Source organism: Dama dama, chromosome 5 (assembly GCF_033118175.1).
Source record: "Dama dama isolate Ldn47 chromosome 5, ASM3311817v1, whole genome shotgun sequence".
Taxonomy (NCBI): domain Eukaryota; kingdom Metazoa; phylum Chordata; class Mammalia; order Artiodactyla; family Cervidae; genus Dama; species Dama dama.
In genome coordinates, this window is record NC_083685.1 from 121,531,548 (window position 1) to 121,557,408 (window position 25,861).

General features: G+C 52.7%; 3 protein-coding genes across 17 annotated transcripts in view; 1 reads left to right on the top strand and 2 right to left on the bottom strand.

Moving 5' to 3' along the window:
- Positions 1–400: 400 nt before the first annotated feature.
- On the bottom strand, positions 401–18,260 carry SLC26A11 (solute carrier family 26 member 11). Its single transcript, XM_061144604.1, has 17 exons — positions 18,050–18,260; positions 16,753–16,976; positions 16,012–16,204; positions 15,585–15,670; positions 13,550–13,629; positions 12,337–12,479; positions 9,724–9,899; positions 9,208–9,280; positions 6,933–6,983; positions 5,804–5,864; positions 4,405–4,460; positions 4,070–4,210; positions 3,390–3,517; positions 2,959–3,058; positions 2,389–2,522; positions 2,008–2,080; positions 401–1,245 (listed from the first exon to the last, which is right to left on the bottom strand). The coding sequence occupies exons 1-17, from the start codon at positions 18,258–18,260 to the stop codon at positions 1,154–1,156; spliced, it is 2,022 nt and encodes a 673-aa protein (XP_061000587.1). The 3' UTR covers positions 401–1,153.
- SGSH (N-sulfoglucosamine sulfohydrolase) lies at positions 18,214–25,451 on the top strand. 3 transcript variants are annotated; one of them, XM_061144605.1, is made up of 8 exons: positions 18,214–18,355; positions 19,475–19,635; positions 21,216–21,321; positions 21,530–21,680; positions 22,033–22,189; positions 22,547–22,628; positions 23,114–23,317; positions 24,114–25,451. In XM_061144605.1, the coding sequence occupies exons 1-8, from the start codon at positions 18,259–18,261 to the stop codon at positions 24,671–24,673; spliced, it is 1,518 nt and encodes a 505-aa protein (XP_061000588.1). In that variant the 5' UTR covers positions 18,214–18,258; the 3' UTR covers positions 24,674–25,451. The 3 variants fall into 3 exon arrangements, with proteins under 3 accessions (XP_061000588.1, XP_061000589.1, XP_061000590.1); XM_061144606.1 differs by having other exon boundaries at positions 21,276–21,321; XM_061144607.1 differs by having other exon boundaries at positions 24,160–24,543.
- The window catches only part of CARD14 (caspase recruitment domain family member 14), a 29,235-nt gene continuing 28,782 nt past the window's right edge, over positions 25,409–25,861 (bottom strand). For all 13 annotated transcript variants that reach the window (XM_061144598.1, XM_061144594.1, XM_061144593.1 and 10 more), the window contains one exon: positions 25,409–25,690. In XM_061144598.1, coding sequence (XP_061000581.1) covers positions 25,495–25,690 — 196 coding nt within the window. In that variant the 3' untranslated portion in view covers positions 25,409–25,494. The remainder of the gene's footprint in view (positions 25,691–25,861) is intronic.

Sequence of the window (25,861 nt, forward strand, 5' to 3'; positions counted from 1 at the left end):
TAGAAAAAGAGAAATTGCCTAAGGTAAGGAAAGGTGATGTGTGGCTGGGAGTAAACCATTTAGCTGGCTGGTCAGGGGCCTAGAAGGAGAAACACCAGAAGATGGAGGACAAGGAATCTGAAAAGACTTGTGTACTATGAGCAGGCCTGGACCCTCACTCTGCTCAGATACTGGCCATGATGGCCTGGGCAGAACACTGGTGGCTCTAGAGCACCCCATCCAGGGCCATCTCACAGTGAGTTCTTTCTCAAACAGAGTCCAGGGACATAACCTCCCTCAGCTGGGATTTACTGCTAAGGTAAATTGATGGAAGTCAAATTCCAAACAGGCAAGTCTGTCTAGACAGTTTGCTAGGTAAATTATGATGCATCTATAGAATAAGATACCATGGAGCCATTGATCATCACGTCTTCTCTATTTATTATCACAACGAATAATTCACAGCAATGACCGCATGAAAATGTGGGTCACAGAGCACCACGGATGAAATGATCCCATTTACATGAGTGTAAACACACATCCACATGCTAACGTACACACATGTACGTATACGGTGGAGGGAGGAGGTCGGGAGCTATCGCCAAAGTGGATGGGGGAGGGGAAGATTTTCGGTAGTTTTTACAATAAGCATGTATGGTTTTTACAAAAACACCAAAGCTATCACTTTTTTAAATTTAGAAAACACAACAAAGTTACTTTTCATAGACACTTTAAGTCTTTTGGCAAACCTTGGTTTTCCTCTCAACAACAGCACAGCCGCCGCCATCAAGAAGGGAACCCACCTGAGAGATGCCCGCCCTCCCCGTTTCCCCCGAAATCCAGGAAGGCGCTGGGGCGAGAAGAGGGCTCCTCTCCTAGACCAGGCTGAAATCCCTGCCCTTTCCTTTCTCACCTGGTCTGCCATTCTAGAAGGCTCTCTCCTAACCACTCTTTAAAAAAAGAGTTTGCATACAGGGAAGAGCAGGGAGGTACCTTTTCAGTCACCTCAGAGGAAGGGGTGAGTCCCACCTGTGGACTCCACACCATTGCCCTCCCCCTCCTCCGGGTCACCTGCTCAGGTTTCTCAGATCCATCTGCAAGGCGGCATCCGGCATCACAGTGACAAGAACCTTCCGGGAGACCCTCTGATGTCGGGCGCCCCTCGGTGGCCCACTCAGGCCTTCAGCAGGGCAATCTTGTGTTCCGGAACAGAGTCTTCATTGCCGTTGTAGGGCTGGGTCCCTGGTTCTTGCTTCAGGTATTTCTCTGTAGAAAACACAAGGTTTTTAAACACTAAAAAAGCAAAGTGAGGATGGGTCAGTTCATGGAATGGGATTAAAGGCTGGCATTTTTGGGGACCCTGAGTGCAGAGAGTTAAGGTCCCTGGGCTGGTGCCCCAAGCCCTGGGCTGGTTTCACCTAAGTCTCCATCATCATCCTCACCACTCTCAGTGCCATGATAACTCTCCTTATTGCCAGGCGGGTTCCATGGTGTGGCTTGGCCCAACCTGCTTATCCAACTCCTGAGGATCAGCTTCTGGCTGCTTCTAGCAGCAACATGGGTGAATCTCACAGATACCAGGTTGAGCCAAGGAAGCCAGACACAGAATCCTTCGATCCCACTACACGAAGTTCTAGAAAAGGCTATGCTGACTGATGGTAGAAGAAATCAGAGCAGCACTTACTCCCAGTGGCAGTCAGGGGAATGAGGGAAATTTCTGGAATGATGGAGATGATCTCCACCCTAACTGGACATCCACTGCATTCATCTGTCAGGACTCAAACTCACACTTAGCATCTGTGCATTTCATGTGAACTGTGCCTCACATACAATGCTAAAAGATAAAAATCTCAGAGCAGAAAGGTCCCCTGACAACCTGCCCATTATCTCACTCTCGTTGGAGTGCTCCCCACTCTCAGACTCAAGCCCTGACCCTCCTGTCTCCCAGGGTTTCAGTCCTGTGGTCCTGGCCCCCCAGGGCGGGGGCAGTTGGGCTGCTGCAGCTCTATGATGACTGGCCGCACTCACCTGCTTCTTCCAGGGTGCAGAAGTATAGGACTCCCTTCAGGTCAGCAGACAGCAGGACACGCAGAACAGGGACCTGTGGGACAGACAAGCAGTGATTCCAGGTGGGAACAGGCTGCCTCACACCTCCGTGAGAGGCACACGCCCTAAGTGAATACTCTCTGGAGGACAAGGAGACGAGTGCTCTGCAAAAACAGGTTATAACGGATGCAAGCAGAGCTCTGCAGCCCAAGGCCACAAGACAGGAGGCTGGCTGCCTTCCTCGCTGTGTGTCACTAGACAAATCACTCAGCTTCTCTGGGCCTCGGTAGCCTCATCTTGACGTGGGAAAGGTGACAACACAGACCTCACCAGGCTACTTCCAGAGTGGATGCCAACACCCACCTGCAGGCCGATGAGGGCAAGGGTGGCGCCCCGCTTGTGGAAGTCCTCCAGAAGCTCCCCGAGCCCCAGTACCACCGTGTAGTCAATGCTGCAGATGTGGGTGCAGTCCAGGGCCACAGAGCGCGGCGGGGATGCTGGGGGGAAAGGAGAGGTCACACCGGGTGCAGGCCACCACAGGAGGCCCTGGCCAGGGGCCTGGGGCCATGTAAGGCCATCAAGAGCACCTCCCCAGTGTGAATGGGAAAGGGAAAGGACAAGGACCCAAGCCATTAGCTGTTTCCTTCACAGGGCAGACAAACAAGCCCCTTTCTCCCCTAAATACCAACTCCCGGAAGCAGTGTGCCCTTAGGGGACACATGCTGGGGACCTGCCACCCTTACTGCATGCAGATGTCGGGGGTGGGGGTTTCACTGGACAAAATTCTGAAATGCCTGAGACTCCCTGGACCCAAGGGCAGGCGAGCTCCTTCCTGACAGTCAAGGGCAGGATCTGGGGTCCAGCAGGAGCCAGGCTGGGTGCAGAGAAGGTGGTGGGGAGCTGGGGGTGACCGCAGCCCATGTGGCCACGTACTTTCCAAAGCCCGGCTCAGTAACGCCTCTCGGAGGGTCTCGATCGCAGGGAAGTGCAGGCCGCTCGCTGGCTGCAAGACTAGCATCGGACCCTCTGACACCTGGGGACAGCAGGGGAAGCCAGTGAGCCCTGGAGGCTGGTTCCACAGGGCAGCTCTGCCAGGCTTCTGGTGGATGGGGAGTGCAGAGCTGGCAGGAGCCCGACCCATGGCCCCACCCACAGCCCCATGCACTGCAGGAGGTTAATGCAGTTAATGCAGGAGGGTCACACCATCCACCAGGTGAAAGGTCACTCGGCAGTGCCTCGGGCCACAGTCACACCGAGAGGCAAAGTGTAAGATGGTGGGATCAAGGGGTCCACCCCACGGCATACTTCACCCCACTGGGCCCCCTGAGGCAGGTGGGTCCCCCTCAGGGAGGCAGATGGGCTACCTGTATTTTGGGTCTGGCCACGGAGTGCAGGAGAATCAGCACGGACACCAGGGTGCCTGCCAGGATGCCGTACTGGACTTCCCAGAAGCAGAGCAGGAACGTCACGCAGAGGGGCAACAGGTCCAGCCCTGGGAGAGGGGGTCCAGCTGAGAGGAGGACCCTCGTCGGCGAGCCCAGCTCCTAGCTACCTGAGCCCTCCGATGAGGACGCCTCATGTATGGCTTTCATGTAATGAGTAAAGGTGTCTTGGACCCCAAGCAGCCCCCAAGGGACGCCCCCCCGCCAAGGACTTGGGGACTGATGATGCTGACAGGCCATGCCAGCTCAAGGATGTCAAAGGCAAGAAGTCCCTCCCTGTCTGGACGACCTGCCCCCCGGCCCCAGAAATGAAGCCACAGTGGGCACTTCTCAGGGGACCAAGGATAAAGGGATGCAGAAGTCACGTAAATCCCTCAACTCCTTTGAGAAACAAAACAGAGTAAAAACTTGTTATAGTAAATGAACTGCAGGTTCAGGGGACCTGGAGCTGAAATGACAGTGGAGAAGGGAGGCTGTGACGTGGGCGCTGCTGGTCATCCCAAAGCCACCACCTCACCCCAACTGGGCTGGTGTGGGAAGCGGCCGACAGCAGGGGCAGGATCATTGATAAACCTCAGGGCCGACAGACAGGAGACACATACTCTTCACTCGCCAGAGCGTCCTGACGATCTTGGTGTCAAACAGGGGGACCACAGCCATGATAATGACGGCAGCCAGGGCAGACTTGGGGATGTAGTAGAAAAGCGAGGTCAGGTAGTCCAGCGACAGCAACACCAGGGCTCCTGTGGGGGTGTGGGGGCACCGTGACCTCGTGGCCCTGCCGCCCGACTCCCACCCAGCAAGGAGCCCTCTGGGGGCACAGAGCTGGGCGCCAGAGCCAACAGCACTCGCACCCCAGGCTCCTTCCTCTCCTTTCCTCCCATCTCACTGCCATGGACACAGGAGAACACGCTGTGTGTGTTCGAGGGGTGCTCACCCGTCATCAGGCCCCCTGCTGGGGTGCACACTCCCGACTGGGCATTCACGGCCGTCCTGGAAGGTGAGAGAAACCCATTAGTGGCTGTCAGTCAGACTGGGAGAGCAGGGGAGGTCCACACAGCTATGGCTGGTCTCCAGGAATGGGGGCTCCCGTGGCAGGAGGTGGGCAGTGGGGGAAATGGGAGCCCTCAGCAACGTCGCCACCTAGTGGAGAAACTTAGACATTGGCGCACTGGGTCCTCTCACCAAGGGGGGACTCCTGGGCCTTCTCAACCCAAAATAACAGATAGGCATGTCTGAGAGAAGCCTGGTTGTAAATCCAAATGTTCAACACTGTATTTGTGCTAGATATCAGGGGACATAAAATATGATCTTAACTAAACAGGTTCGCAACCCAGTTATGCCAACAAGAGCATATAAAAAGTTAACCTGAAAATTGGTTAGAGGTTTTACTTCATGAATGCTAGTATAGCACCTACCAAGTCACCAGCATTGTTCTACGTGATTTTCTTTAAACTCTCCAAATAATTTGCTGAGACAGGCCCTGTCATGATTCTACTTTACAGACAGGGATGCTGTGATGTTGGAGGTCGGGCCATGTGCCCTGCACCCCCTTGACACAAGGGTTTGGGGTGTCAGGAAGGTTTAAGCGCTCAGACAGTATTGGGTTGGATTCCAGGACTTGGCCTGAGGGCTGGGCACTGATGCCTCCTCTTCTCTTTCCAGCCACGGGCCACCCTCTCACCCTGCCCTTCTGCTCTTCGGGAGTTTGTATGGTGACCCCCACCTGACAGTCTGTCCCTCCTCAGGCAGAGCTGCAGTCTTTCCTGCCCCCACTATCTTTCAGGAATTAACTCAAGCAACAAGATGCTAGGAACATTCCATGCATGGGCATCTTTTTAATGTTAAACTGCAAAACTGTGTGTGCATGCTCAGTCACTCAGTCGTGCTGACTCTTCATGACCCCATGGACTGTAGCCCACTAGGCTTCTCTGCCCATGGGATTCTCCAGGCAAGGAATAACGGAGTGGGCTGCCATGCCATCCTTCAGGGAATCTTCCCAGTCTAGGGACTGAACCCATGTTTCTTATGTCTCCTGCACTGGCAGGCAGGTTCTTTACCCCTAGCTATCACCTGGGAAGCCTGCAACACTGTGTACTATTGTAAAGAAAACCAGCCAAAGAGGTGAGGGAAGCAGATGGAGTGCCCCCGTCCTGCCTCCCTGTGAACTCTGTCAGAGCTGACCGAGGGAGAGAAGACAGATAGGGAGAACCATGAAAACGGCCTCAGGACATGGGAAGGACTCCACAGGGGAGCTGATTCTTCAAGTCAGAAGACCTTCTGTCCGAGGCTGGGACGTCCCTGGAGACACAGAGAGGGAGCATGTGGTCACTCACCGTCCAAAGCTGCCTGTGACCGGGTAGGAGGAGAAGAGGGAGCCCAGGATGTTGGTTAAGCCTAGGGAGAAAACAGAAGGAAAGGGTTCATGCAGGAGAAGGATCATGAAACAGAGAGGAAAAGGAGATATGAAGGAAGGACACAGAAACCAGAAAGAAACAGAAGACAGGAGGTGAGAGGATCTACCCGGGGGCAGCCTGTATCGGGTTCTCCCTTCCTCTAGGATGGACAAAACAAACCACCGTCTTTGCCCAGTGTGCTGAGGTTGAGTCCAGCTATGAAGCAATTCTGCCCCCGGCCTTGCCCGTGTGAGTTAGATATGCCTTTTCCTGTGTGTAAGAACATGGAATCCCACTGCCCAGAAGTGGGGTGTGGGGGGGCGGTGGCTGAACAGGGCAAGTGTGCACAGGCCCAAAGTGCCCAGTCCTGCTGGGGTCCCTCATGGTCTGAGTTCCTTCAAAGCCACACTCCTTTCGTGAGATGACCGGCCAAAGTGAAGCCTTTGATTAATCTCTACTGGACATACCCATGCCTGGAGCCTGGCTGGGAACTCAGAATGGAGTTAATCAGCCCACATTCATCACCACTGGCTTGTCAGCAGCCCCCTCAGTCAGTGGCCTCCACAAAGATGACCACAGTCTCCTTGGTTCCGCAAAGCCCACAGCCAGTCATAGGTTCAAGGCCTGCTCTCAAGATAGTTCAGATGACACTCAAGATACAGCCCTCCACAGTCAGGAAGAGTGGGGCCAACTTGAGTCCTAACTCATCCACAGGGTGGAGCAAAGGCAGCCAAGATCCTGCAGGATCAGCAGGCTCACCTGAGATTGTATCTGGCCACATTCCTCAGCCATCTGATCCTCATCCTGGAAAGCCCCTACCCCCAGCCCAGGAGGAACATTCCAGGTGTTTCTCGACACAGAACAGGCCACGGCCCTCAAGGTCAGGTACACAGCAGGTGCTCAACGAGCCTCAGTCAGACTGGACACCAGATGTCGGTACCCTACTCCTAGCAATTAAACTGAATCACCTGAGATGGGTGCAAGGGCCCCACTCGGGCCAGCTGTGCACCCTGCATGTCAGCTCCACCACCACCCAGCCCCCAAGAGCTGCCCACTGCTGGAGTCTTACCAATGGCCAGCAGCTCCTGGTTGGAGTTAATTCGGTAATTATTTTGAGAAGCTAAAGAGAACGGACAAAACATTGTTACTAGATATACATCATAGGAAAAATGTTTGTGAAATGATAAAACAGGATACCAGTTTCTCCCTATAGCACTATGTTTCATAAATATAAGATATAAACACAGATAAAATATATACATATATGCAAAGGTGTATGTGTCTCTGTGTGTTTACAAAAAAAAACAAAAAAGAGTAGAAAGCCATAGAGTGAAATGTTACCAGCAGTTAATCAGGGTAGTAAGGGAGTTTATAAGTGATTCATCTTTTCTTCATCCATTTCTGAACTGCCAATATTTTGTGTGACAAATATTGCTTTTATAATAAGGGAAGGATGTTTTAAACTAAAAGCTCTCTGGTTACAGGTCACGATGACTAGAGAGCCTCAGATGAGGCCTAGAGAGATGAGCAGGAAGATTTAGGGAGAACCCATGGAGGAGCATGAATCTGAAGACAGCAGTTGGCAAACTTTCTGTAAAGTGCCAGACCGTCAACACTTCAGTCCTGTTTTAATATTTACTTATTTGGCGACAGCAGGTCTGAGTTGTGGTACATGGGATCTTCCGTTGCAGCGCACGCAATCTCTAGTTGCACAGTGTGGGTTTCATTTCCCTGTAGCATGTGGGATCTTAGTCCTCCAACCAGGGATCAAACTCATGTCCCCTGTATTGCAAGGCAGATTCTTAACCACTGGACCACCAGGGAAGCCTTCAATACTTTAGGTTTTTTCCTTTTTTTTTAATGCTTTAGGTTTTGAGGATCACACTCTCTGTCACACTGCTCAGCTCCCCACTGTAACACAAAGTAGCCACACACCATGAAACAACTGAGCAAGAAACCATCTTCCAGTAAAACCTTATTTGTGAACTGAAATAGGAATTTCATATACTTTTCATGTGTCCCCAAATCCTAATCCTCTTTAGATTTTTTTTTCGAACATTTAAAATGCAAAAGCCATTCTTAGGTGACGGGCAGCCGGCCATGGCTTACTAAGCCTTGATTTAAGAGTGCGACAAGCTTTGCAAATGAGCACAGAAAATCAGCGGACTTGAAAAGAAAACAGTTTTCTAAGTAATAAACAAGATGAGTAAAAGTTGTCACATGCAGATTCCAAGATATGCTCCTCCAAATTAAAAAAAAAAAAAGGATCAGAAAAATAAAAACTAAACAAGAAAGATGTGAACTGAACAGGTTACAAACTGAAATGTAGTGTGGTCTTGAGCGATTGTTGGCGTTTGCAAAGGAAAACCCTTTAGAATGCTTTAGAGTCTCCTTGGAATGGTCTAAGGATGCAGATGCTGGGACTTCAGGGAAAGAAAGAAACAGAATCCTGGCACAACCTGGGCTGAGCAGTAAACACAGTTTAGGTAGTCATAACAACATACATGTCATGTATCTGAATTTTAACCTTTAGAGTCAAATTAGACCCAAAGACTTAACCCTGCTAGAGAACAGAAAAAGCACGTCATCCTCATGGACAATACAGAGCACAAGCCCAAGGACCTAAGACAGACACAGGGACACGTGAAGGGTTTGGCAGCCCCAGCTCAGGCAGAGGGAATCAGTATTGAGCAGCTAACACATAAGTAGATAAACATTTTCCAGCCTCTGAGCGGGTGTGGAGGGGAACAGACCAGCTGTGTTCAGACACCTGGAAAGGGTACCCTTGTTAAACTTTTACGAATTTTGCTAACAGGTTGTCAAATACAGCCATTATTACCAATTACATGAAAAATTTCAATTAAATCAATTACATTAAAAACAAAGGTAATACTTAAAATACGTCCATTCCTAACGTGCTTTATTACCTTTCATTATGACCAATGAAATTACTTAGCTGTATGCGTACAATGGATAGTGGCTATTTCATATCTCATCACAAGACCTTAATGTTCAGACTCCACATTCAGCTTGAAATTAGTTGGCAGCGTGAGGGTGTATACCACACACAGAAAAGTTCAACTGGCAAAGGCTCAATGCAGGACCTTTTATGTCCACAGAGAGTGGACTGTCAAATATTTCCAGTTACTGGAAGAGATTTTTCATTTGACAATCCATTTTCACTATTTTTTTTTTTTTCAAAAAACATAAACATGTGTTACTTGGATAAAAATTCAAAGTTTTAAAAATCAGAGCAGATAAAAGCAAGCAGGAGAGCAGGCAAGCAAGGCAGGCTGAGCTCCGGGTTGAGGTGCCAGGGAGGGCGTGGGTGGTGAGCATCTTACCAAAGGATTTGGCCACTGCAATGCTCTCCAGGAGACCCATCAGGGGTACCACGACCAGCCCGGCCCCCATTCCCTGGGAGAGGAGAGAGGGGTGGTGAGTGACCCTCCAGGGAAGGACAGAAGAGGTCTGACCAGGCAGTGACCCGATAAGGCAAGCACTGGCTTGTCCACGTCTGACAGAAGCAAAGGTAACTTTAGCGGCAGGGCTGTGAGCTCACACTGCAAGGAGCACGACACAGAGCAGAACAGGACAAATTCCTGCTCTGCCAGCATCTGTGATGGCGGAAACGCCCCTGGGCTCAGGGCGGAAAAAATACCCATGGTGTCCCTTGAGGCTGTGCCTAATCAGGAATGCATTCACACCTGTCTCCGTACCAGAGACGCACCTTCCTGAGGACGCAGCAGTCCGAGCTGAGGTCAGAGCTGCCGGTCTCTAAGCTGATGCATCAGGAGATAGAACCAGGGTTGGGGGCACTGCAGCCTTGGCCAAACTGGCCGGGTTCCGTCTCTACCCACCTGTACCATCTCGGTGAAGGAGACGGTTCCGTTGGCAGTGGTCACTGAGAAGGGAGGGATGTGGGCATCGGGGAGTCCCTCGGGTGTCTTCCCAGTTAGAACAAAAGGTTGGTATCCGGTCACCTGGAAGGAGTATGCGACCAAGGCAGCAAAGGAGACCACCAGGGCGTTGCGAGCTAGGATAGACGGGGAGAATGAAGGACATTAGCAGGATAAGGAGGGTCATCTCCAGAGAAAATTATAATCCTACATACGTATGTACATACAAAGTTTGTTCTCTGACAATAATGGAGTTACATTAGAAATCAGTAGCAAAATACTAATTAGAAAATCACCAAATATTTGGAAACTAACTCCTAAAAGGCTCCTGGTTCAAAGGAGAAATGAAATAATCCACTCCTAAATAATCCACAATTCAAAGGAGATGTCAAAATGGAAATTAACATTCAGAACTAAATGAAAGTGAAACTATAACCTATCAAAATTGTGGGCTGCAGCTAAACCAGTGCTGAACAGGGAAATTTATTATCCTGAACACTGTATCAGAGAAGAAGGATGGACTCAAAGACCTCAGCTTCTGCCTTAAGATTTTGAAAAGGAAAGGTAAATTTAAGATCAGCCAATGCAAGGAAATAATAAATAGCAGAGAAGAATCAATGAACTAGAAGAAAGCAATGGAGAGATCAATGTTGAGAGAATAGAGTTCTGTGAGATAAATAAAATCAATACACTTCTACATCAGCTGACAAGGAAAAAGGGCAAGTGACCTGGGAGCAAGTCCTCACTCTGCCTCATCCTTCCTACATGACCTTGAGAAGTCTTATTTGGTTTGTCTGTTTTATCTTTCAGAGCCTTACTTCCCTCACTGGCAAAACAGGGAAAATAATATCCTATCCTCAAGGCTGTGATGAGAATTAAAAGAAGTGATGTTTGTGAAGTGCTTCCCGAGAGTCTGCATTTCCAACAAGTTTCCAAGCTGCTGGTCTAAGTCCACACTTTCAGTGTCAAACTTCTAGACAACAGAACCTGTTTTCATTATCTTACAGATGACTATACTAAAGTGCATAAAATTTTGAAAATAACTCATGCAAGTGCCAAGTGGCTAAGCTAGGACTTGAAGCCAGGAGTTTTGCTTTTTTCTTAAACAGAATTTTTTTTTTTTTAAGTTACCTATAGATGGCTGGAGGAATACAGAAAAGAGTATCTTTGAAGCTCAGAGAGTTGTTTTCATTTTTTGGCCACACCTGGCAGCATGCAAGATCATAGTTGCTGGATCAGGAATCAAACTTGTACACCCTGCAGTTTCCATTGAATCACCAGATAAGTCCCCAGGAATTTTCACTATAAATCCAGTGCTCTTCCACCCTCCCCACCATCTGGAGTGCTCAACATTAACCCATGGCCTTCAGGCTGCAGAAGAGGGTCTGGTGAGTGATTCTAGGGACTGAGAACCAGCTGGAGAATCTGGAAGTGACTCAAAGGCTAAGAATCTAGCCACCCCTTCTTCTCACATGTGGCTGGATTTCACAGCTACCAAGGGGTAGGTCCAAGCGGGGTAATTTCTGTTCCCTTCAGCTCTGGGAAGGGCCACTAGATATCAGCACTTCCGTGCTTTGCTATACCTGCCATTCTATCTTGCTGTCACCTAGTGGCAGCTCAGCGGAGAGATTTCTATTGACACCCCACTCCCATCCCTCAACCCCCCCACCCAGAGACGGCCCTTCAACCAGCCAATGGTCTCCTGAACTCTCCTCATCTGGCGCCTTTCATCTCAGCCTTTCTTTACAGATCCTCTGACTGATTCCAGGCCCAAAGCAAAATCTTTACCCTCTGAAAGTGAAAAGTGAAAATCGCTCAGTCGTGTCTAACTCTTTGCAACCCCATGGACTGACTATACAGTCCATGGAATTCCCCAGGCCAGAATATTGGAGTGGGTAGCCTTTCCCTTCTCCAGGGGATCTTCCCAACCCAGGGATCGAACCCAGGTCTCCCACATTGCAGATTCTTTCCAGCTGAGCCACAAGTGAAGCCCAAGAATACTGCAGTGGGTAGCCTATCCTTTCTCCAGCAGATCTTCCTGACCCAGGAATCAAGCCAGGGTCTCCTGCATTGTAGGTGGATTCTTTAACAAGTAATCTATTAGCAATGCCCGTACCCTCTGCAGCTGCACAATTAAAACAGGACCAGTTTGTCTCAGTGGAACTAGTTTTCTCCCCCAGAGACCTGCCAGGGTTTCTCAGCCTTCGCACTGCTGTTTTGGGTCAGATCACTCTTTGCCATGGGCAACTGTACACTGCAGGATGTTTATTGATGTCCCTGGTCTCCACCCATCACATGCCAGAAACAGCTTTGCCCCACAGGGCTAACCACAAATGTCTCTGGACATTGGCAAAAGTCCCACGGTTGAGGGGCAGGGGCATGGTGTACAGTCATTCCTGGCGGAGAACTTCTGCTGCTAAACCAGTTTCCAAGCTGACTACATATCAGAACCACCTAGTGAGTGACGTGAGAATCTCGAGGGGTGGGATTCCGGTTCCTGGGGTGACCACAACATGAGCCCAGGTTAGAGAAGACAACTGTGGAAGTGCTCCCTCAGCCAGAAGGCTCCCTCACCTGTGGTGGCAGTCCAAACCAGCCCGTGGCTGAGCCGCACTCCAGTGGGCATCTCGGGATGGACAGGAGGCACGTGGTCCCGCATCAGCTTCAGCACCAGCAGCAGCACCATGCAGACCAGCCCCAGCACTGCATCGCCCACCCTGCAGATGGACACCAGTCACCGCCCAACCCCACCGACAGCACTGGCCTTCTGGCCTTTGGCTGCTGCAAAGTTTTCTGTCTCGAATGCTCTTTTTGCTTTTTTCTAAGAAATCTGTGTCCCTATTCCACTTCAAATCTTTATTCAAAACTTAGTAGGAAAAAAAAAAACAAACCTTAGTAGGTATGCAGGCCCTAGGGGTTGAGGGCCAGATCACAGTGGTAACTGCACTATCACTCATAGTTTCAGTTTGTAGCTCTCTGGGCTACAAATGACTCGTTGGTTCCAGAAGACTCACTTCTGACCAGTCCATCTCCATCTCCACTGCCCCCTGTGACCCCCACCAGGTATATCTTATGGGCCTGGAAACCTCAGCAACAGATCAAAAGGGAAGAAGACGATGGTCAGAGTTTCTCCCCGACTCCCTCCAGGTAGCTCCCCCTACAGCTTCCTCCTGGTCATTTCTTCCTCTTGCCCCTCTAGTGAGAGAGGGGTCCTGACCTGTGGCCAGGATCATCTCCTATTTGTCCCTTTAACCCACTGGCCCTCTGGGAGATGCAGTTCCACCTGAGGGAGGCACTTGCTAAGTGAACTGCCTCTACCTGTCGCCCATCCCTTGGGAACCTGCGTATCTGCCGGCCTCAGCCTCCCCCTGCCCCACGTTCTCCTCTTTGCTGAACTATGAATTCTTTCAGTGAGAGACTGCCTACCCTTCCCTTTCGTGGTCTCTTCTTACTTCAAACAACTGAGAAAGCCCTGCATGGGGTCATGCTGACCAGCGCACCGGACTGACTGGAGCAGAGCTTTTCAAGCTTCAATCAATATGCTGGCCAATCCCCTGGGGCTCTTGTCAACCTGACCAATTCAGGTCTGTGCCGGCCAGAGTGTGTATATCTTACCAGCTGCCAGGTGATGCCAATGGTACTGCTCATGGGACCCCTGTTTAAGCAGCAAGGCCCCAGAGGACTGGAATAAAAGCCAACTGGGAGTGGAAATGGGGAGGGGACTGTGAGAGGGGTCTACAAGGAAGAGCTTACTAACGCAGGGGGCAGAAACTCAGCCGACCAGTACCTGGTCTCTCCGATGTTGTGGAAAGTGTAATACACTTGCAGGAAAAACTGCCTGGGGATGTGCTGCAGTCCCAGCAGGTTCTGTTCAAACAGAGATTGTGGTTAGACAACCTTCTGCAACATGAACCCTGAGGCCTCTCCCTTGCAGCGTCTTAATATCATTCTAAACCTGGAGTCCCCCACCCCCAAGCGCCCTTCCTGAGGGAAAACACTTGCTGGCTCTACCGGGCTTATCTAAGTCCATTCCCAAAGCCTCCCACGGGCAGATGGAAGCCATCCCTCCCCAAGGGAGAAGGGACGCGGAGGGCATTTCACAATGTTCACGTTGTTCCAGGCCTTTGCAAATTATTTTCCTGTCTGAGGAAAATCAGTATGGGCGACCTCCAGCCAAGGAAACTGGTTCAACAAGTGCCCTGATTAATGGTCCTGGGTCCAGAGTCCTGCGGCCCCAACCCGCCCGCGCAGACCCGGCAGCCTGCGGCCGGCGGCCTCGTCCATCACCTAGCGGCCCGCCCCCCACAGCATAGGCCCCGCCGCCATTGGCCCGAGACCGCGTCCGTCACTCGGAGGCCCGCCCTCCGGGCACCGCCCCCTACCGGAGGGAAAAATCTGCGCAGGCAGGCAGAACTGCGCAGATGGGGCCGGGCCGGGGTGCCAAATCAGCAGCCCTCGTCAGGGAGAAGGGGCGCCTCTCTGTGCTTTACTTCTTTATCTGGCTGGGATCAGAAGGGGCAGTCAAGGCCAGACTCCCAGGGTGGTCAGGCTCCAAGGACCCCACAACCCGCTGTGCACACAGCCATTGAAGGCGAAGGACACTGAGGAGGTGGGACACACACAGGGGTTTCCGTCCTGGGCAGGGGACTCCTGTTTGGGCAGGTGAAGAGGAACCCCACCCCACCCCAGCCTAAAGGTTCTCAGAGGGCTGTCATGACCTAGTCAAGGTTTTGAAGACAGGGCCTAGGATTGTCGAATAGGATGCGTAAAGCAGCTACCCTCTCACTGTGTTATGAAAAAAAGAGCATTTTTGACACTAAAAATGAAGGATAATGTTTCCAGAATAAAGGACACAGCATCCCACGAAACAGCATTTGCCAAGCTTACCCTGACATATGTGTGTACATAATCTATCCTTTGAATTTACCCACATTGTTCTAGGCTGTTTCCTTCCCTGTAAATGGAGATAATGACAAGCTTACCTCCCAGAGGACTTGTGAGAACTAAATGCAGGGTGCAGTCAGTCCCACACCCAAACGGGTCAGCTACCTTAGTCTCTCTCACATGTACCCCTCTGGGGCTTTGTGTTCTCACTTTCTTACTTGGCTTCCATCCTTGAAGACTGTCACCGGCCAGAATGAAGCAGAGCCTGACAGTGGGACTCACACCATGGAGACCCTGGTGTGTGCATGTGTCTGTGACCCTGAATCTCTACGATTCACCTCAGTTTCATTCTGCACAGCACAGCTCAGGACAGCCACGTTGGAAGCAAAACAGTCCCTGCCCTCTAGGCACTCAGAACCCAGTGGAAGGAGAACAAATGATATCCTCAGATGACGGATGATTACTGATTCCAATACTTGCCACAGATGTTTAAATGGAAACATAAAGGAGCATGATATTTGAAAAACACTGAATGAGAAGTTGGGGGTGGGGAGACATAAAAATGAAATCACCTAGCTAAACTAGCTTGGGGGAGCAATTTGCTTGTCAAAATTTTGGCAGTATGCTTGTGATCTGTGAAGACCTGATGGCTGAGTGCGTATTAGAGGCTGCAGAACTCTGTGAGGTGAACCAAGCACTTAGCCATGAAAACACTGACAAGTGTGGGGGCTGTCATTACTGGTTCCCCAAATTACCTGTGGTAGAACTTGGCCATCACTCAAGATCTCCCCCAAAGGATGGTTTTATTAATGGAGACTCAGGTCAGCACCACAGGCTCTGGACCCTCAAAGAGCAAGAGTATGACAGGCCCACACATATCAGGACACGGCCTCGGTCCTGTTAGCCAGTAGTGCCCCAGGGCCAACTAGTGTGCCTACCTTGATCTGCCCGAAGCCGATGATGATGGCAGCAGCCGAGGTGAAACCTTTAATGACGGGACAGGAGATGAAGTCCAGCAGGAGCCCTGGAAAGCCAAGAGGGAACACCACGCTGGTCCCAGCCCTACTGGCTCAATGTGGGCTGGGAGAGGTGAGGGTTTGACTAGGGCTAAAGACTAGTGGAGGGCATGCCCTGTTTGGGCTGGTTTGGAGAGCAGGAGAGACTATGGACTGAGCTCATGGGCACTTCTCCAAGTGTCCTGGCTGAGCATATTAGGGAAGGGCTGAGAGTCATCCTTCCTTAGATACACACACACACCCACCTGGGATAGCCCTTGAAATGCAAAGAAGGAACTGCTGAAGGCATGGCATCGCCAGGAGAACTGTAGCCCCCCACCCTCACGGCAGGAAGGCCTGAGAGTCTTACCTAAGCGCAGTATCCCCATGCCTAACTGGATGCAGCCCGACAGAAAGGCCAGCAGCACAGCGTACGCAGGCTCGTGGAAGGTGTAGAAGGAGACCAGGAGGGACATGATGGCCGTGGGGCCCAGTGTCACATCTCGGGAGGTACCCAGAAAGAAATATACGAAGCACCCCATGAAGGCAGAGTAGAGGCCGTACTGTTGGGCAGAGAGAGCAATGAATACCCATGAGGCACACGGCACACCCCCGGGGTCCCTGGTGTAGCTGACTGAGCAGAGGAATCTGTGTTGTCTGCTGTGTATTCTGGGCACAGCAGTACATACAGGCGGGGCAAACTGCTTACCCTCTGTTACCCAAGGTTGTGGACCTACAGTGATTAGGGGCCTCTTTTCTACCCACACCCACCTGGGGCCTAGTGTTCTTATGTCTGAGTCCATGAGCCTGAGAAAGGGTTCTTAAAGCCAAGGTGAGTCATCTCGCTGGCCCCATCAGGCCATCCAGAGCTAACTTGGTGCCTATGTGTAACAACTGTGACAAGAAGGGTTATAGGGGCACGTGTCTGCCCAAAGGCCATCACATGCTCTAGGTTACAAAATAAGGCTTTGTGGGACTGGAGCCCAGGGTGCCCCCTTGTCTGGAGGGGATACTATGCCTTTCTACTCTGCTCCTGGATGAGCACTAAGGCCTGGAGTGGGGTCAGGCTGAGGGGAAAGGAGGTGGGGAGCAGCAGGGGCAGACATCTCACCTGGGGAGGGAGTCCAGCCACCTCGGCATAGGCCAGCGCCTGGGGAATGACTGTGAGCCCGACTGAGATCCCAGCGATGAAGTCCATCTTCAGGGCATACCAGGTGTAGTCAGGCAGCCAGCCCAGGAAAGGCAGCCACTTCTGCATGGTCTCAGTGGACCAGCAGCAGGACATAGGGGCAAAGCCCTTGGGTGGCTTCATGGGAGACATAGGAGGTGACATGTCTGGAGAGGGGGGTAGGACACAGACCAGCAGTCAGAGTCTTCAGAAAACCCAGCAATAAGGGAGGAGGGGGTTGCCCAGAGACCTCAAGAGATGCGCCATTGGTCTCTCCCACGTAGAGGGGTGGAGCCAGACGGGTTAAATCTGCCCCCACCTTGCTGATCTGAGACAGGAAACCAACAGCTTATGTAGAGAAGCCCCCAATGGAAGGCGCAGTGCCCCCTCCTCACCGACTGCTCTCGCTGAACCCCACCTGCCCACACCCTAGGTGCCTTTTCTTCCGCCATCAACTTTGGCCCAGAAAAAAAAAAGAAAAATGATTTCTCAATGAGAAGCCTAAATGGTAACGAGACTCAACGTTTCGCTTCCCAGGAAAATTTATTTCCTTTTTTATTCCCCGCTCTCCCTGAAAATTTAACGGGGAGCAGTGCAGAGAAAAGCAGGTCCACGGGGACAGCCACAGCTGTCCGGCGAGGAGTGGGAGGGGTGACTGGACTTGCGAGCTTCCTGAGATTTTCCAAGTGCGCACCACAGCAGGCTCCACCCACTACGGCAGACTGCGGCGCTGTGGTGGTGGGGGGGCTCCATCCCAAGGCTGCGCCTCACCCCAACCCCCACCTGTGGCGTTTCATCTTTAGAGGAGCCCTAGGTATTCTAGTCTATTCTGAACGAACGTCAGCGGCTCCCCCACTAATTCGGGTCGCGCATTCTCTGGCGCCCTTGGCGCGCAAAGACCGTCTCAGCCCACCCCCTACTCCCGGCCCTAGGGAGGATGTTCCAGACAGAACCTGCCCCCCACCCCCAAAGCCTCTTGCCCCGGACGCTGGGGTCTAAGGCGTGGGGATCCCACGCTGGCTGACCGTCTGTGGCCTGCTAGCCCCAGCAAGACGGAGTGTGTAGGGGACCTGGGTGGGGATGAAGTGGGTGGGAGCCGGGTCCCCGCGGGAGGCGCCCGCACTCTCGGACCCCATGTCCCCCCCGAGTCGGCCGCCCACCAGCGATCCCGGCCGGTACCCGGGCGGCTTGCCCACCCGGTCCCGGTCCCAGGCCCCGCCGCCGTCCGCCGCGCACTCACCGGACGCCACAGCTCCGGGTCTCCCGTCGTCTCCGCAGCTCCGGGTCTCCCGTCGTCTCTGCAGCGGGTCTGCAGAAACCGGAGAGGGAGGAGGAGCGGGAGCGGGGGCGGGTCCTGGGCGGGCCTGGTGTACACGTGACCGAGGGCGGGGCGGGGCGGCTCTGGTGCTCACGTGACCGCCGGACGGAGGCCAGGCCGGAGCCGCCACCATGCGAAGCTCTGGGCAGGTCTGCGGGGTGCTGCTGATCTCCGTGGGTCTCTGTTGTGTGCACCGGGCGCGCTCCCGGAACGTGCTGCTGATCCTCGGTAAGTGTTGACCCGCTGGCACCCCGGGCACTGCCCTCTACCGCCGCCGGTTGGCTCTCCCAGAAGCGGCCAGTGCTAACTCTCAGTGCCCTGCAGCCCCCATTTCCATTCATTCCCCGTCTCCTTTCTTTGCTGGCCCCAGACTCTTTGTGATCAGCTCCTTGGAGAGGCAGGCAGAGGCAGCCCTGCCCACTGGAGTGTCTGGAGGGGTCGGGACCAGCGTTCACACTCCTCTCCTGCCCCGGGTTCTGACCCTGTACCCCGGAACAGCCCGGGCTAGCCCTGCGGTCTCCGCCCCCCACCAGGGGAGGCTGGGCAGTTTTCCAGAGATTACGGAGCGGATGCCAGAAGTGGGGGTTGGTGCCCAAGGCCCCAAAGACCAGTCAGGGTGCCCTCGGGCTCTCATCTTCTTCCCAGCAGTGATAACCCCTGTTTGCCCTTCCTTTTTTAGACCTCGGAGCGCTGTAGCTCAGCTCTCCTCCTCCTGGCTGAAGAGAGCAGCCCCCCACCCACCTTCTCCACTGGCCCCCACCACCCTGAAACCCGAAGTTCCTCTAGCACCCCGCTGTTCACGAGACTTCCTGTTTGGGTAACCAGGGCCCAGCTCTCACAAGACAACCGGATTCTTTCCTCTTTTGAGGTCTGGCTGTCTGCCATGGTCTCGCTTTCTGATTAACATTGTGGTCTTGGGCAGGCCCTTCAGCTAATTGTAACATAAACAGCCCTGCACTGAGGGACTCCCTTCAGCTCCCCCACTTTGAGGGGCATGGGCAGAGAACCTGCACGTGGATCCATATCCTCATGCATGTCTTCAGAGCCCAGGACTGCATGGGCATACCTGCCTGGAGCTCAGGCCTACCTGAGTTTTTGCTCTGCCTCCTAACATATTCACCCACTTTTCATACATGTCTGGTGGCATTCTCACTCAAGTAACAGGCCTGCTGAATATCATGCCCAGCTGGGAATCACACCTGCTAGGTATCACACCTGCCCAGGTATCATAACTGCCTAGCCATCACTGGCCCAGGCCACTGCCGCAGGACCCAGGTCTTTCTCATTTCCATATGCTGCTCCTTCTGAGCCCAGCCCACTTTGTCCTTTGTTTTCCATCTTCCTAAGCGGACGACGGAGGCTTTGAGAGTGGCGCCTACAACAACAGCGCCATCTCTACCCCGCACCTGGACGCCTTGGCCCGCCGGAGTCTTATCTTCCGCAATGCCTTCACCTCCGTCAGCAGCTGCTCTCCCAGCCGCGCCAGCCTCCTCACTGGCCTGCCCCAGGTGAGGGCGGCAGGGGGGCAGGAGGAGGGAGTGCCCCAAGGCCTCTGCTGCTGAAAACACTTCCCTTGTCTCCCTGGGCACTGTCCACCTTCCCTCCGTCACCCCCAGCCAAATAGTCCACGTGCAGCCCTGCTCCAGCACCCTGTGACTGTGAGCAGTCACTTAGCTCTGTGAGCCTCAGTCTCCTCACCTGTAAGATGGGGTCATGATTATAGCTCACTCCTGGGATTACTATAGGATTGGCCAAGTTAACACCCTGTGTGTAAAGCTCATAGTAAGATGCCTGGCAGTTATTTGCTCAGCCCATGTTCATTCTTGTCATGATATTGTCCCAGGAGCTTGTGTGACAGTAAATGCTGCCATTTAAGGCACTTACTCTATTTTTATTTAGCCGTTATATATAAATACAGTTTAAAAATGTACTGTTTTCCACTGAAATGTTGTAAAGTAATTAGCCTCCAACTAATAAAAAATAAAAAGAAAAAAAAATTTTTTTTAAATAAATAAATAAAAATGTACTGTTTTAACTGTTTTAAGGATACAGCTCAGCGGCATTAAGTACATTTACATTGTTGTGTAACCATCACCACCATCCAGGACATTCTTATCACCTCAAACTGAAACTGTCCCCATTAAACAGTAATTCCTTCCTGCTGCACCACCAGCCTCAACCACCTGTCAACTTTCTGTCTCTGTGAATTTGGTTACTCTCAGTACCTTACGTAAGTGGAATCACACAGTTTTTGCCTTTTTGTGACTGGCTGGTTTCACTCAGTGTAATGTCCCCAAGCTTCACCCGAGTAGTGGCACATGTCAGTAACTCACTACTTTTCAAGGCTGAGTAATGTTCCATTGTGTGACAGAGCATATTTTGTTTATCAGTTCATCTGTTAATGGACACTTGGGTTGATTCCACCTTTGGCTTTTGGAATAATGCTCCTGTGAACCAGGTGTACATGGGCACTTACTCTTGATGTGTTACCTCACAACATTATTTTATGGGAACACATAAAATAATGAGGTCTGTGCGTTTCTTTCTGAGAGCCTGAGCCAGTGAGGAGAATGCCAACATAAAGAGGAGACTGTTAACTGAACACAGAAGCTTCCTGAAAGGTTAATCAGGCAGCTGTAGGCCATGCTCACCTCTGGACAGTGGGCTCAGGAATAAGGACAGGGGTTTACCTTCTTGTATCTCTCTAGTCTGAGTTTGTAACATGTATGACAATTTCTTTCATGCTATGAAATGGCTTGCTGGGATGGCTTTCACTCAATAGTGTGTGGTCTTGATAGAAAAATTGAAAAGTATAGATATGCAAAAAGAAGAAAATAAAGGCTACTCCTAATTTTGGTGTACATCCTCCCAGTCTGTTGTATTTCCTGCCAAAGTCCTATGGGAAGGACCTGTGGGCCTGTTGGGCAGGGAGTGAGAGACGGAGAAAACCTCTCCGAGGATGCTAAATCAGGGATCTGTGAAGGGCCAGGTTGGTGAGCCTGGGAGAGCAGGGGCATTGCAGCGGGGGAAGAAGGGCAGGGGTGGTAGGACCAGGTGGCATCCTGCATCACAGCATCTCTGCTCGCAGCATCAGAATGGAATGTATGGCCTGCACCAGGATGTCCACCACTTCAACTCCTTTGACCAGGTGCAGAGCCTGCCGCTGCTGCTGGGCCGAGCTGGCATTCACACAGGTGAGGGGCTTCATGTGGCCCCAGGGGCAAGAGAGCAACTTCCCATCCTGCCCCAGAGATCCTGACTGGGCTATGGGCACATGAGAACAAGGGCTCTGCTGCCGTCCTGGAGGCCGTAGCAAGATACAGGGTCTGGGGAGCAGAGAAGGGGGCAGAAGGGAATGGGAAACCAAAGGGGCTCTGAACAGGCCTGTCTCCCTGGCTCCAGGCATCATTGGGAAGAAGCACGTGGGGCCAGAGATGGTGTATCCATTTGATTTTGCGTACACGGAGGAGAATGGCTCTGTCCTCCAGGTTGGGCGGAACATCACTAGAATTAAACTGCTGGTCCGGAAATTCCTGCAGACGCGGGGTGACAGGTGCGCAGAGAGTCCCTCCCCCTTACCGCCCTCACTTAGCCAGACCTCTGGGCAGTTAATACTGGATGCGGCTCCTAGAGTCTTTGGTTGGGATTCTTGAAGTCCTCAGATAGCTGGGGTGTGGGTGGGGGAGAAAATTCCCGATACTCAAGTTGATCTGGTCAGAGGAAGAGGAGACGTGGGGAACCTGAGGTGGCACGGATCACAGAGAGGTCATCAGTTGTAGGGGAGTAGGCAAAGCTGGGGGGGGGTGTTCCTTCCTGAAGGATGAGGCTCCCCAGGGTAGAAGTAGGGTGATGGGTCAGCCATCTGACCTTGACCTTAGCGCTCAAGCCCATTCCTCCACCTGCAGGCCTTTCTTCCTCTATGTCGCCTTCCATGACCCCCACCGCTGCGGGCACTCCCAGCCACAGTATGGGGCGTTCTGTGAGAAGTTTGGCAATGGGGAGAGTGGCATGGGGTGGATTCCAGACTGGATCCCCCAGACCTACAACCCGAAGGATGTGCAGGTAGGAGAGCTCCTCTCCACGTTTCCAAGAACTACCCTTCTTACACTTTGTAAATCGGGGGACCTGTGCCCCTCCGGTGGGTTTGCAGCCCTGGCCCCAGGTGTGTAAGAAGAGACTCTGACTCGTTGGAGCCAGGTCCCCATCAATGGGATGGCAGAGAGAAGGGAAAAGACATGGATGATGTTCCCAGAAGCATGGATCTTCTGGATTAGTCCATTCAGGAAGGAAGATGATTTCGGGCCCTGGGAGGAGGACTGGCACCTGTATCTCCCACACCAATTTAAGGACTGACCACTCTGTCTCCTCCCCAACCCATCTGTTCTAACCTTGACTTTCCACCCGCCTGCCCTATCCTAGGTGCCTTACTTCGTCCCTGACACCCCAGCCGCCCGAGCTGACCTGGCCGCTCAGTACACCACCATTGGCCGGATGGACCAAGGTGGGTTCAGGGAGCCCAGGCGATGGCATAGGGCACGTCTCAGGCCCCCATCTTGGACCAGAAGCCAGAAGTCACAATGTTGCGGGGTTGTGTTCCTTTAGGGGCCTCTTAGGGAGAGTCCTTGCCTCTTCCAGCTTCCTGTGGCCCCATGTGTTCCTTGGCTTGTGGCTGCTTCACTCTGATCTCTGTCTCTGTTATCATATGTCTTCTTCCCATGTCTTCTTTTTAGTCTTTGTTCCTCCTCTTTATATAAAGACACTCATCACTTGATTTAAAGACTACTTAGGTACTTTAGGATTATGTCATCTTGAGATCCTTGACTTGGGATCTGCTGGGCGGGAGCCTGGCTGGTGGGAAGGAAGGCAGGGGTGACTGAAGGAATCGATGGTGCAGGGTCTGATGAAGAAATGCAGGAGTGCACACACATTCCCATGACTGCATGTCTGCCTGTATCTGAGCTCTGCTCTCCCCTCCACACCCTGCAGGGATTGGACTTGTGCTCCAGGAGCTGCGTGGAGCAGGCGTCCTGAATGACACCCTGGTCATCTTCACATCCGACAATGGGATCCCCTTCCCCAGCGGCAGGACCAACCTGTACTGGCCAGGCACTGCAGAGCCCATGCTGGTATCATCCCCAGAGCACCCAAAACGCTGGGGCCAGGTCAGTGAGGCCTACGTGAGCCTCTTAGGTAAGATTCTACATCCCGTACAGCAGGGATCGGGTGGCAGTGGGGGGTGAGGGAGGAAGTGAATGTTTAGTGGGACCACAACGTCCAGATGTTGCTCCTTACCCACTACCTTATGTGGTTGCCACTCCACTCCAGTGAGAAAGGGGTGGTCACCCCTACCTACAGTTGCAAAAATGAGGCTCCGAGATGTAAAGTAAGAAGTCCAAGGTCACACAGCTTGTAAGCACCAAACTTGGATTCTAGTTTGGGTCTCACTGCCTTCACGCCTATCATTTTTCCACTGGACCATTGGGGAGCATCAGTCACCTGGAGCACTTGGTAGGATCCAAATATCCCACTGCATAGAGTCTGATTCAGTAGATCTGGGATGGTGTCCAAAAATTTGCATTTTTGACAAGTTCCCAGGTGATTCTGATGCACCTTGAACCCTCTTTGAGGGGTCAGGGCAGTAGCATGCTTGGGCTCCCATGGCTCAGGGCTCACATCTCCCTTTGGCTCCAAGGTCAGGGAGTGTTATAGCTGCAACACAGAGCAGGAATAGGTCCCTAGGGGCCTTCCTCAAGGATTTTAGAATTCTGGGTATCACCGAATTGGGGCCTCCTGTTATATTGGAGGCATCGTAGCCCGGAGGGTGACACAGCAGCAATGGGTTGACCCATAGCAGCTTCTCCCTGTTGGTGATTTGATGTGCGAGGCGGCCCACCAGCTTCCAGAGTGGCTTGGATTCACCCTTTCCAGGGGGCTGGACCTAGTGCCCTGGAGGGCCCGCCCTGCTGAGATGCCATCTCCTTTCCAGATCTCACGCCCACCATCTTGGATTGGTTTTCCATCCCCTACCCTAGCTATGCCATCTTTGGCACAAAGACCATCCAGCTCACTGGGCGGTCCCTCCTCCCAGTACTGGAGGCGGAACCCCTCTGGACCACAGTCTTCGGCAGCCAGAGCTACCATGAGGTCACCATGTCCTACCCCATGCGCTCCGTGCACCACCAGAACTTCCACCTTGTGCACAACCTCCACTTCAAGATGCCCTTCCCCATCGACCAGGACTTCTATGTCTCGCCGACCTTCCAGGACCTCCTGAATCGCACCACAGCTGGCCAACCCACAGGCTGGTATAAGGACCTGCATCACTACTACTACCGGGAGCGCTGGGAGCTCTATGACAGGAGCCAGGACCCCCACGAGACCCACAACCTGGCTGCCGACCCCCGTTATGCCCAGGTTCTGGAACTGCTTCAGACCCAGCTGGTCAAGTGGCAGTGGGAGACCCATGACCCCTGGGTGTGTGCTCCGGATGGGGTGCTGGAGGAGAAGCTGGCTCCCCAGTGCCGGCCGCTCCACAACGAGCTGTGAGGCTCTTCCTGCCCCTATAGTAGGGGGCCCGCTGTCCGGAGTCTGAGCCGCGTCCTGGCACGTGAATTCCTGGAGGGTACCCAAGATGCTGCAGGATCCCCAACCTGTGACAACATGAGGATGGTCCGGGGACTTGCAGGGAAAAATGTGGTTGGGACACGGGGCTTCAGACGCTCTTGGTTCTTTGGAAACCACAGACGTTCTTGTGTTCCTCACCTGAGAGGAGATGGGTTTCCATGTGCCATGAGGGTGGCGGGTGGGTGCAGACCACACTCAGTGTGGGGACAGCATCTGTCAATCCTGGTCTGGATAGGGAGCCTCTGAAGGACCTTTGGGCTTTCTTCTCCCTTCACTTTGCCCATAGTCAGGCTCCCAACCCCTGGGCTGGGTTTCATTGAGACTGCTGATTCTTGGCAGGCTCCTTGAGTGACGGGTGTCATCCTGGGGTCTGTATGGGCAGAGCTTGCCCTTCTTTTTGAGAGGGTCCCGGGATGAAGATGCCACTGCTGAAGGCATGAAACTGCCCCACTCACTGGGTGAATCCTGGATGAACACGAGTCTATAGCACAGACAGCACTCCAGACCTACCCTGCCTCCGCCCACCTGGGAGCAGAAGCTCTGCCTGGGAGAGCCCAGAAAAGGGGTGCTCTCTCAAGTGGATGGACTCCTGTTGCCCTCCCCACCCCCATCATCTCCATCCTGCGGAACATGGGAGGGGAGCCACAGGCCTGAGCATTCTGTAAAAGCTTTTTATTTTAGTAAAATATATCAAAGTTCATTTTCTAAATTTGTTCATGACACAGGGGCCATCAGCAAGGCCTCTACTCTGTCCACACGACCTTCTTCTGTTCATCCATAACGGCCAGGCGGACACAGCCGAGCAGGGCATCCAGGTCACTCCAGCTTTCAGGGGCCAGGCTGCTATATAGACAGGGCACTTTATCCAGCTCAGCCTCCTCCTGCCTGGCGGCCTCCAGGAACTGGTCCTCTGTGGTACCTAGCCGCTGCAGAGCCTTCCTGCCAGGGCCGGAGATGGGAGGGTGACTTAGGGAGAGCCTTGCATTTGTCTCCCAGCACAGAGCCCCAGAAATCAGCTGCCAGCTTGGAATTCTAGGGGCCTGGATGGACTGATGATGCAACAGCTGTCTAGATACCCTAGACACGGATGGCCTGATTGAAGGTAACCTA

Excerpts from the sequence above, each read along its gene's own strand:
- SLC26A11 (XM_061144604.1), bottom strand. The coding sequence starts at position 18,260 with ATGGTGGCGGCTCCGGCCTGGCCTCCGTCCGGCGGTCACGTGAGCACC. Across the intron at positions 12,480-13,549 it reads CACAACATCGGAGAGACCAG|GGTGGGCGATGCAGTGCTGG; the intron begins GTACTGGTCGGC and ends GTCCATCTGCAG. Across the intron at positions 4,211-4,404 it reads AGCAGGGGGCCTGATGACGG|GAGCCCTGGTGTTGCTGTCG; the intron begins GTGAGCACCCCT and ends ACACCCCCACAG.
- SGSH (XM_061144605.1), top strand. The coding sequence starts at position 18,259 with ATGCGAAGCTCTGGGCAGGTCTGCGGGGTGCTGCTGATCTCCGTGGGT. Across the intron at positions 22,629-23,113 it reads CATTGGCCGGATGGACCAAG|GGATTGGACTTGTGCTCCAG; the intron begins GTGGGTTCAGGG and ends CACACCCTGCAG. Across the intron at positions 23,318-24,113 it reads GGCCTACGTGAGCCTCTTAG|ATCTCACGCCCACCATCTTG; the intron begins GTAAGATTCTAC and ends TCTCCTTTCCAG.